The following is a 12,172-nucleotide window of genomic DNA, read 5'->3' as shown; positions in this document are numbered from 1 at the left end:
GAAAGAATAGGAAAGAAACAGCCCACGCAACAGTCAATATCAGTAATCTCACATTTCTTCTACATCCTCTTTCCTCTTTGTCCACCGGGGGATTTAAAATACACCACAGTAGAACCCCAAAGCTCTGACTATTTAAACTCAGCCTCTGAATCATTAATCATATTCCTCCATACTCAATCACACAGACTACCAGGATAGAGGGTCCAGGCCCTGTCTTCCATTAACCAAGCCTGTCACGTCTCTAATCCACGGAGCCCACTCCAGACTCATATCTGAGGAGATAACACACACATGGCCATCCTTGATTTATGACTGCTCGTCTTCCCTAAGATGATCCTTTAGGCAGGGAAATGGAACACAGACAAGCCCAACCTATCAAAGCTTAAGTATTTGGGCTATTGTTGATCGTCGGTAATGTGAATAGTGGTCACATTAGGACAGATTTAGAGGATAAGGCTCTAAAGACATTACATTTCACAAATTATTCTACAATGAAGAAGGTGCATGGACAAAAACACAAGAAGAAAGACAGACAACAAAACAAAATACAAAATCTGAATAATAAATAAAAGCAATATTATGACAAAATCATAGGTATAAATATATCAAAGACTATTCTTTTGAGGTAGCAAAGGTTCCACACATGCCTCTGTGTAATGTTGAGCTCTACAGCTGCCAACAAGGAAGAGTAACAATTGTGTTTTTCAGAGCAAAAAAAGTAGATAAAAGAGATTAAAAGAAGCCAATTAAGAGCGAGGATGTTAACAATGCTGTGGTCTGGCTTGAGTCATACCTTCAATCAGTACCCAAACCTGGCTGTCACAACCTGGCAACCCGATCCTGTGCTACCTCTGAATAAAACATAGCACCCAGACTCCCTTTACAAAGTTATATCAGAAATTGGCAAACCAAATGCTCTGGCACACGCATAAACAGGAACACATTCTTCTGATTTGTCTGGGTGATCAGAAACTTAGCATAAAACGTGTGGTTTCACCCTGATCTGTAACCAACATGGAGATTAATATTCATTTGGGACTTTGCAGTTTTGTCATATTTTATTAAAGAGCGCATCTAAAATGTTAAAGGGGAGAATCTACTTTTTAAGTAAGCTTGCACTCAGACATCGGACAGCCCAAATATTCAACAGTGCTGAATACATAGTGAGGATAACACTGGCCTTTAGATTCTGTATCAGACGCTGAGGTTTACTAGTTGAGTTTGTGAGTGAGACTCCTTGTTTGATTTTCTTATGGGTCATTATAGCAAAGAAATACACAGGTTTCCAAGCAACTTAGAGCTCGTGAGAAGATCAACAAGAGGAGTTTTGGTGCAAAATAGCAAGACAGCTCTCACTGTTACTGCTGTTTAATAGATTGTATAAATGTCTGTAAGGCTACTTTAAAAAAAAAAATGCTAATGTTAGTTATGTGAGGGGATCTTCTGTGATTTGAACCCACACGGTTTGTTAATGGATTGGGTTAATTTCTCACAACACTTTACCGCAGAGCTAACTTTGTGTACTACAGTTTTGACCTGTACAGTATATGTTATGTGGCTGAATTTCTGTGTGTGTGCAGGGATTACACGTGTATCTGTGTGTCTTTACACATGCACTATGTTGCACACTGAGACAAATGGGTGTAATTTGTCACAACGGTTGGACGTCTGGCTGATGGAGTGAGAGCGTAAGCAGGGTGAACGCAGACAGAGAGCCCGGCCCTGCCTCCACAAAGACATGCAGCGGGGGAAGCAGGCAAAGCGGGTGAATTAACCAGAGAAGTGATTGAAAAGGCCAGAGAAGTGAATTGAGCTTCATGAACATCCATTATTGAGTTGAAGCACTGGGAAGAACATGAGAAAATTGGATGGAAAAGGGGAAGAACAGCGAGGTCGGACAGGGTGGGAAAATGTGCAAAGACGAGGCCAGAGGTGTAGTAGGGAGTAAGAGAGGGAGATGTGTGGGTGTTTCATCAGTGATAAGACATGGACAAAAGCAAAAAGGCTGGATTAGATACATTAGACCAAGGACCAAAAAAGACATTCAAAGGAAAAATAAGGTGTGAGAATTTGTCTTGTTCAGCAACTCTCGTCCACTCAGCATGATTTTTTCCACCATTGTGCCAGTCGGCTGTTTCAGGCCCGACATGATATTTTCTCACAAGCACAAGAAACACCCACTAAAAAGTCAATTTTCAGTAGTGATGACGCAAGAGAGAAGGCGAACAACGAGAATGATCTGAATCTTTGCCCATAAGAAGACAAAAAAATGTCAATGGTGACGCTGAATTAAAGGTCTTTCTCCTTGTCCTTCTAGTATGTGCTTCACAGAAGTGGAGGGCGACACGCAGCTTTCACTGTTATCACTCACATCAACCTGTTGCTCACTATCTATATCACCCAGCTGATTATCTCAGAATAGCACATGCTAATATCATGGAGACAAATAACTGAGATTATGCCCCCATTTATTTGACTAATGGTGTCAACCTGTTTTCCATTAACGAAGCTGAGGATGTATGGAGGGAGTGGCAATTTATGCAGGAAAACCTGCTGAATTAGGGCTCTTTTGAATGCATAGGAAGCTGGTGACATTCGCTGAAGTCCTCGTTGATGCCATCAGGGACATCAATAAATCATGTTGCAAAGCAGGATCCTGCGCACTGATCCAGTGCAGGCTTTGTCTCACCAATCATTCATTATTACACTCAATGTCAGGGGACAGAGGCCAGAGCGGCTGTCACTGAATCTAAAGTTACACCTGTGAAATAGAAAACATTTACTCCTGCTGAGGAAATTCCGCATTACATTTTTTCCATGGATTCACTCATGAGCTAAGACTCCATTCCAGAAGAACAATATCGCTCAGGCACATGCATCAAGAGTCTTCCAGCCTAATCAATCATACTGGAGCACTTAGTGTGCGGTATGCAGGCTATCAGCGCTTATGCACTAGCCTGGCTGCATGATCAATCCTGAGAGGGTGGGGGCTATTTGCAGTGGAGGGTGGGATATTTATCTTTTTTTCCAGGGGTCACCTCACTCTATGTGCAATGGAGAACGATGTGGCTCGAATGCACGGCGACAACCTGCCTATGAAGCAAGTGTTGGAGCCGGGCTGGTTGTGTCGCATCACCGGTGGGCAACTGGCAGTGGCACTATTCGAACTGGAGGCTTCTACACGAAGCCAAAAATAGGAGCTGCAAAGTCATCCATCAATAAGGCTCGTCAGGCTGTACTTCTTAACTGTTACTGCTCAGTCATCTCCCTGTTCAGGCAGCATGACGGGGAATAAAGGAAGAAGTGTCGGGAACAAAATGAGAATCTGGCCAAGGTCACATGTATGCATGAATGAAACTGCAACACAATGATAAAACCTGTATTAAGATGTAATACCTGACAATATAGCATAACAATGTCCTGTATCTTAACTAAAATTAATGTAACATTAATTCTCTTTTTGTTATTGCCCTGTAAGCTTATAAAATATTTGGATAACTGTTTTAATTTTAGTTTAATTTTAATCAGGGTGTAACATTAGTCCAGGGACTACAGATAAGAAATCTTACAGCTGGTTCTGGCATATGTACCGTTGTTTGTTAATGTTTGTGAATGTGTATTAATGTGCACTGTGCCTGTTAAGGAAACTAAATAGTAAAGAAGGATTTAATATTTGATTGTAGTTGTTTTAGGGGGTAATGTCCATGATCAAGTCATGGGTTGAAATAACAACAAATGGTACAACAACCTGGATTATCTGCACTAGAGGTATTAGATAAAATGCAAGATGAACATTTCTAAATTGTACATTCTTTTATAAGACAACATAACATATGATTTGTGTCTTTTAGGTTCACACTCACCACGCAGAAGTAAGGCTTTTTCCAAAAATTTGGAGAATTGGACAGTTTTGGTAACTTGTAGGTGGAGGTTTTGTACCACTTCAGAACGTGTAAAGCAATGGCTCACTGTATTTTAGCACTATAATTTTCAGGGGTCTCACTGCTATCTCTTACTATTCATTTCTCCGAATAGATTTAATAAAGCAATTCAGAAATTTCCACCTTCAAGATACCAAAAATGAAGTCTAAAATTTTAATTAAATTTCAGTTCACTTTTCATTTATAATTTCTGCAAATGTTATTTCCCAAAATGAAGGTCTAAATGTTTCAAAGACCTCTCCCGAAAACCGGGAATACAATTCTGGTGAAGAAATACTGAATCATTTGTATTTGGCCTAAAAGTATAATTAAAGAAGAACGAAGAATGTTAATATTCCCAGAAAAATGCAGAGGATGTGACCTCAGCGTCTTGTAACTACGGTCCTGATCAAAATGTTAAGGCCTGACGAAGACTGTCAAAATATTTCTATATAAAATGTATTAAAAACTTTTGTCTGTTTCTACCTTCAGTTTTCCAGCACCAGTAAAGGTTTTTTTTTGGATGTCCCTGACCTATGAAACTAGACGGAAGGTGTCTGAAAAATAAATATAAGCGTCTGTCAACAACCGTGTCATCGTGCCCTTTAGCGAGAACCTCGGCCTTCACTCTCATTGTAAGTTGTTCTGGATAGAATCAGTAAATTAATGCCTGAGATGTAAACGTACAAGAACTAAAGGGAATCGCTGTATGTCCACCTCATTATCTAATGAGATAAACACGGATAACTGCTAGTTTGGAAGTCCCAGGGCATTGGACCATAACCAATAATTAAGGATGTCCTCCTCACCACCCAGCCGGCCCTCCATGGATCACATTTAGCCTCGTTTATGCTAATCACAACCACTCTACAGTAGCGGACAAACCTCCATGGGATTCCCCCCCAAATCCCTCGGGGGCAAATGGAGAATACTTTATCTACAGTGCTCATCAGAATACCAATGAGCCTTTATCACATCACACTGGCACACACACCACGGCTCTGCTATCCAATACAGAATGAACTCATATCTCACTCTCAAGGATAAAGGCTGACAGACCCAAATCAAAGTAATCATAATCCTTAAATGAGGAGTTTTGTGGAAGGTAGTCCGAGCCTTTAATTTTAAGCTTTGACGTGCCGTCAGAGCGAGCCAAAGAAACAGATCAGATCCATCAGCTTCGGGCAGACAAAACCCTTTATCAGCAGGCCCACTGGAGAGCTGTCTGACTAACTGCTGGTAAGATTGGATTATTACGCCTGGACAGAGCGCTATCGGCCCTGACTCACTGCAATGGACCCACTGCGCTTCTACAACTATTACCACCGCCAACAGTACTATTAGCACTACTACTACGTGTACAACTATCACTACCACTACTACCATTAATACAACTCATAGTAGTACAACAGCACCATGACTATCACTACCTGTACCATTATTACTCAACTAATAGCAACATTGCTGCTGCTGCTACTACTATCCCTAAAACTACTACAACTACTCCAACTGCTACTAATGCTACTACTGCACATTAGTACTACTACCATAAGTACTAATTTCATTTTAACTACTACTACTATCCCTAAAACTACTGCAACTACAACTGCTACTACTACTACTGCTACTGCTACTACTGCTACTGCTATTACTACCATATGTACTAATTTCACTGTAAGGTCACTTTCACTGACAACACTACTACCTCCACTTCCATGACTACCTATACTACTAGTGCAACCATTAGTACAAATTCGCATTTAAGAATACCAAGATTTAACAGTGCTTTCATTACTAACTTCACAAAGACAGATCCTTCTGGAATTCATCCTCATGTAGAGACGTACACATGATCTGGGCGTCTAAATCGAGTGTCATCTTTACAGTAGCACAAACAGACAAATTCCTTTGGTTTGCTCCTGGGTGTGTTCGTCTGCCATTCTGGGGAGAGTGTCTGTCCCGTGGGGGGAAACCGACAGATAGGGCACATCCTGTGGCCCGCTGGAATCCATCCTGGTGGAGGAGGACCGCATGGGCGCAGTGGTGGAGAGGCGGAGCGGGGAGGGAACTACAGATGTGAGCCCTGAGATAAGAGGGAGAGCTTTCGCAACAGGATAATGGCTTCCTGTTGAATGCGCCGCAAATTGTTTGTCAGGTTACAGCAGCTTTGAACAGAGAAGTGTTTATCAGGAGAATCAGGCGAAGGGAAAATGCGAAAACAAGCACAACAAAGAGTCCTGGTGCTGTTTACTGGGATAATGATTTAGCTACAGCGACAGTGACAGCGGCAAAGGATTTAACAGGAAGGAGAAACGTTAAACAGGAAGCTGTCTGGAATCTGGGGAGAACACTGAATTGCAGGCCTGCAGTTATACAAGTCCATTAAAGTCACAAACACTGCCAATGTTTTCCACTTACAGAGAATTTTACTGTTGCTGGCAGCTTTAAAAAGTCCACAAACTTTAATCATACGAGACAAGACAAAGTCAGATTGGGAGGATTACTTGTGTAATCATTTATACTTCACACCACCTGCTCTTTCAAGTTATAATGTATTTATAAGGAGCTGAATTCAGAACACAATTTGCAAGCAACTGATGTACTTGTCAGGCTGTACTTTGAAGACCGAGCTGCCAGACAAAACCTAATTTGCTAGAAACAAGTAAGTTCCCTCTATTGTTTCAGGTGTGTTATATCATCACAAGATGCTGGCATAAGTACATAAGGAGCATAGACAGAAAAGGCAGAGGACAGAAGAATAAAAAACAGCTCAGAGGGTGACCAGAGGAAAACAGCGAAACTCTTTCTGCTCTGACGCCTGTCATGATACGGGATCATCCATCTTAGTTCTCCTCTATCTGCAGTATCTCCACTCTTGCCTGCAGCCTAAGGATGTTAAGGCACATCTGTCTCCTGCAGATGGCTGGCCCAGAGAGAGAAATGAGAAATGTCTCTGTATTGCTCATAGACAGAGATCTCAGGTGGGCCTTTGAGCTCTGCACACTGTAAAAAGGCAACCCTGATAGAAGTGTAATGTGCCCGAGGAAACTCAGGTCTCGGCTGGATGTCCGACTGACTGGATCTACCCAAAACCAAAAAAAAAAAAATGAAATAAGGTCTTAATATAAACTTTACACAAAGCTAGTCTGCAGCTTCGACTCAGACTTCCCCTCTTTAGATTAAACCGCTGCAAAGTGACCTCGCTCCACCTCTGCTACAGCTTAAAGCACTCCGCTCACAGCAGTCCAGTCCAACTTTATCACTTCTGAGGGATTGAGGCAGATTTGTCAGAGACAGCCTTTGGCTCCGCTGCCCTGAGGTGGAGCTTGGGGGTGCATACCAGATATCATCAGCCTGTTTAGCTAACCGTCCAGGAGCCTGGTGGGTCCCAGTCTGACTCCCATGTTCCATATTCATGTGACATTCTGCGCTGGTAGCCTGCCAGAGCTTTGTACATCCACTCCCAAAGCCTTGATCCTGTCCTCTGAATTTAAAGCAGCACAGACTCAAACTATAACAAGAACTAAGGGGATACAGCACTGTATGTACAGTATCTGATGTCTACAATTTGAGGTTCCCTGAATGCATTCATCAGGGTCTCCAGCTATGAAGGAATATTTTTTTATTCATGCACAACGAGTCTACCAAAGAAAGCAGTGAGACTTGTGGTTAGAAAAAGCATCATTAATGGATTAGTTCAACAGTTTGGGAAATGCACTTATTCTTTTTGCTGGGAGTTAGATGAGAAGATGGAAACCACTTTCATGTCTGTCCATAAATATGAAGCTACAGTCAGTAGCCGGTTAGCTTAGCTTAGCATAAAGGCCTGAAGCTGGGGGAAACAGCAAGCCTGTCTCTGTCAAAGGTGAAAACAAATTGCCTTCCAGCATCTCTAAAGCTCAGTAATTAACATGTTATATCTTGTTTGTTTAATTGGGGTTATCTGCTATATGTCATATAATTAATTAATGAGCTTAAGAGGTGTTTGTAAGCAGGGTTTGTCACCTGGCTAATTTTCCCCAGCTTCCAGTCTTTATGCTGATTATGTCCTGGTTGTAGGACAGATATGAGAGTGGTGTCCATCTTCTCATCCAACACCCTGCAAGAAAGCGAATAAGCCTTTTTGCTAAAATGTCAAACTATTCCTGGAAACTCAGATTTTTCGTAACGCTCCATTATATCTGACTTGGCATTTAATAATACAGAAATGCCTAAAAAACAAACAAAATGGATGACTGGTATCAGCCAAAGTCTGTCGTTCAAAGTAACTGAACTCAAATCTAATCTATATAGTGCTTTAATGTCAATGCACAACATTAATAACCTGCACACAGACAACTCTGCAACCATACAACCAACTCCAGTTGTCTGATGATGTAAATGCTTGCAAGTCAAAAACATGGTAATCATCCTCATCTCTACCATCCATCCCCTATGATATGAACGCAGCATAAACACCAAGCAACCCCACCCTCAACTATGACTGGACTAAGACCTTTCTGGGTACCAGGGTGTTTAAAATGGCCCCAACCTGCAAAGTGTTTCACGTAATGTGTATTTTTGGGGCCCTATTTCATGGACATTTCACACTGTTTTTTTTCTCTTCACAGTCTTTAAACTTTTGTGTGTAATGCTGACAGACAGATACTTCACATTAGAAAACTATTTTTAATAAATATATGAATAATAGTAAACCAGTTGTTCTCATTTATCTTAGAGTAAAGGATTTTGGATATTATACCATTAAATATGTACATGGTGTTTGTGTTCTGTGCTGCTAAATTCTAAAGATAGTAACAGGACTTTCCCAAATATTTTCTATTTTGACTTTGCATATGCAATGCCCACTGGCAGGACACCCTGTTGATGCCCTTAGCCCCCCCCCCCCCCTCGGCTCTACTCACTCAGCAGCTGGCAGCGCAGGACCTGCAGGCTTGTCTTCATGGTATCATGTGATCCGGCTCCTCCTCCACAGTGCTCATGGTTCTCTAGTAAGAGAAAGAGAAGAGAGAGCAAAAAAAAGACAGGGATGTAAGATGAAACTCAGCATACTCAGATATCAAAATCATATTCAAGTCATGGTCAAGTATCAGTGTGATAAGCTGTGATTATTATTGTCTGGGCAGGAGTAGACATGGAAAAGGAAGAAGGGATTGCAGACAAGATGGTGTGGATTAACCTTGACAGTTTAATCCTTGTAATGACTGCCAGTTAACAGTTACACCTCTCACAGTGGATGATGCGAATTGCACCTAACGGATATTTCACAATAAAACACCAGGTAGGACTGCAGCGGTGGTCAGCCTCAGCTGAAAGGCTTCAAATCAGCATTGGCATCCTGCAGGCTGTGCTGGTCAGTAAAACCAATTATGGAGCATTAAACATTGACCAGTAAGCCTTGTTCTGTGACAGCCACTGCGTGTGTGTCAGCGAGACAAGTACCCAAGGGTGCTCTTTAGGAGAGTGACTCACTGATGGCCTTCTGTTAAATGAAAGGCCACACACACACACACACACACACACACACACACACATCTTCTTTCACCCCCAGAGGAGTGTGTGCATGTGTGTGTGTGTGTGTGTGCATGTTTGCCTCCCGTTGTGGACATGCCCTTGGGCAAGACACGTGCCCACTCCACTCACCTGCACAACCCACACAAACAGACACATACTTCTAAAGAAGTGTATTCAAACACACACACACACACACACACACCTGAGCACCCTTCACCCTACCTGCATGAATAATCTCTTGTGAGTGTGACATGTGAAATTGGATTTACGGCCCCCAGGACGAGGGGTCTGGTTGCAGGCAACCTGTATTTCTGTGGGAGACGTGTGAGATGAGAGGCACAGACAACAAAAGCACAGGCTAGTAGGGTACTGATCCTTTCATAAGGCTTTATTTCTCATAAATGCAGCATCGCTCTGGAGACTGAGTGGCAGCACACTACGTCTGAGCCCCTTTTTATATTGCTGCCATTGTGGCAACCTTTTAATGCTTGTAAACTATGTGGAGCTATAAATCTGAACTATGCAAGCCCAGACTATTTTTGGGATTTTTGAAAACTTTGTTGAGTAATGGTGAAAGTAACAGCTGAAGATGAACAAGCATGAGGAAGAAAATGTTGAGCTGATATTAAATGTGGTCAAATGTTTATATTCATATACAGCAGTATAGGTTAACAACCAACAGCATGTTGTCTAGCATGATTTGTTAGTCTTGTAAATAGCTTAAAGAAAAATAAGCATAATTTTGAGGGGACATTAAGCGTACTCACCTGACTACCTTCTTATCTATCTATCTATCTATCTATCTATCTATCTATCTATCTATCCTCTGTGCCGACTGCACAACACAAAAACGTGGCAGGAAATTTGAATGGTGTGTCTGCGTCTTAACAAGGGAAAATCAAAGGCATGAAATAATGTGCACAGCATTGGAAATTGGAAAAAACACTTCTCTATATTTCTGCTCCTGGCTCCGCTCTCCTATTACAACAGAGAAATAAAGAATAAAATGAATGAAAATAATAATGTAAAATAAGCAACTAAATTGGCTATCGCGGCACACTTTTAGATGACAAATGCACACAATATTGTTCTTGTTCCAAGTGTTTAGAGAATGAAAACAGGGACGCTCGCTGCTGCACCGCTCTTAACTCACAGCTTTGACTATAATGGCGTGGGCTCAGTCGTAATATAGTGCGAGTAATTGCAAAAGAGATGAGGCTGCAAGAATACAGTAGTAGCAGCAGAACATTAGTTTTTCCCAGCTTCGCATCTGAAGAAATGATACTAGCAGAACCCGTCCCCTCCTACCATCCACTCATAGCAACACCTTAATGCTGCAGTTATAACATCTGCGTACCATTGCAACTCTACTCCTTCCCAGTGCTTTAATTCTTTTTAGCGTCATGTTTCTGGGACTAATGAGCTCAATGGCAGAGTGCAAAGGGAGCAGCTGAGCCTCTCCATGGTGATTACATCTCATCAGAGCTGCCAGGCCAACGCAGGCTCATAGACATGCTCTTTAATTTGCAGGGCACAAGGGGCGAGGCTAGGGAAAGGTGGGTGGAGGAGTGTAGAGATGGTCACAGCACAGGGCGTGTTTCATTTATACATGTTATCACAGAGCAGAGCAGGGTTTTTGTTGAAAAAGGAGGACAAGCTGCATGGACAAAAGACAGGCTGCTCAGCCTCCTGCCTCCTGCATGTGTGCAGAGTTGAACTATGATTCAGAATCAGAATCAGAATCAGAATCAGAAATACCGGGGATCAATAAAGTATTTCTGATTCTGATTCTGAATCATAGTTCAACTCTGCACACATGTGAAGGTAAAAGATAATACAGGATGACAGTCAGGGTCGCGCCAAACCCTCAGACAGGATGAGAGTTTTGTTGCAGCAACACTTAACACTCAACCACCAACACAAGAACCTGGATTCAGTTCCAGGACCTCTGACTTGTTCACAGAGGGGAAGCTGGTGAGGGATCATGTCCTTGTTGCTGCACGAGGGATTCCTACTGTGTGGATGGAGACCCTGCATGGAGGCGGAGTAAGTCTGTTCACACAGACATTACCACTACATTAGACAATGCAGCCCCCTCATTCATTGCAATGAGACCACTGCGTGGACGCAGCAGGACTCCCAACACACAAAGGGCTCTGACAAAAAAATGCAGGGTCGTCTGGCAAAAACAAAAAATCAAGCCCTGGCTCAACTTAAGCATCTGTGATGTCATCCAGCAAAGCACTTTGGTGGCTAATCAAATATGTGCAAGAACGCATTCTTGATAGCAATGACAAGGACTGCAGTGCATAAAGAACTGGGCATTCCAAACTGGGAAGAAAATGAGGAAAAAAACTTAAATCCACTCAGCCTGCACCCCCCCAAAAACGGAAAATAGAAAACATATTTGAAAACAATTAAAAACTATTACTCTTACATGAAATGAAACCTTTAATTGCATACAACATACCCCAGACATCAACACTGACTTCAACAATAATAGAAGGATTCATGGATGTAGTAGTGCATCATACTGACACCGTTTTTCTTCAGATTTACACTGTCAGCTTAGCACTTTGCACATAGCAGCCTAGCTTCCTACTGGAGAGGGGGAAAAAATTGCATGGCAACTGACATGCACACAGACGGCAGCCATCGCCATGGCAACCCTAATAGTACGTTATATTCAAATTCATTCACAAGGACATTTCGGGGCTCAAGCAGAATTGGGGAAAAGA

The 12,172-nt window shown here is 42.1% G+C and overlaps 1 protein-coding gene across 1 annotated transcript in view; it reads right to left on the bottom strand.

The window, feature by feature from the left end:
* Positions 1-12,172, bottom strand: part of tmem108 (transmembrane protein 108) — a 44,592-nt gene that overhangs the window by 9,803 nt on the left and 22,617 nt on the right. The window contains exon 2 of the mRNA XM_070928159.1: positions 8,825-8,908. Within this exon, the coding sequence (XP_070784260.1) occupies positions 8,825-8,864 (40 nt within the window). The 5' untranslated portion in view covers positions 8,865-8,908. The remainder of the gene's footprint in view (positions 1-8,824; positions 8,909-12,172) is intronic.

This window comes from Enoplosus armatus, chromosome 21, assembly GCF_043641665.1.
Source record: "Enoplosus armatus isolate fEnoArm2 chromosome 21, fEnoArm2.hap1, whole genome shotgun sequence".
In the NCBI taxonomy this organism is placed as follows: domain Eukaryota; kingdom Metazoa; phylum Chordata; class Actinopteri; order Centrarchiformes; family Enoplosidae; genus Enoplosus; species Enoplosus armatus.
This window is presented reverse-complemented; position numbering and strand designations above follow the sequence as displayed.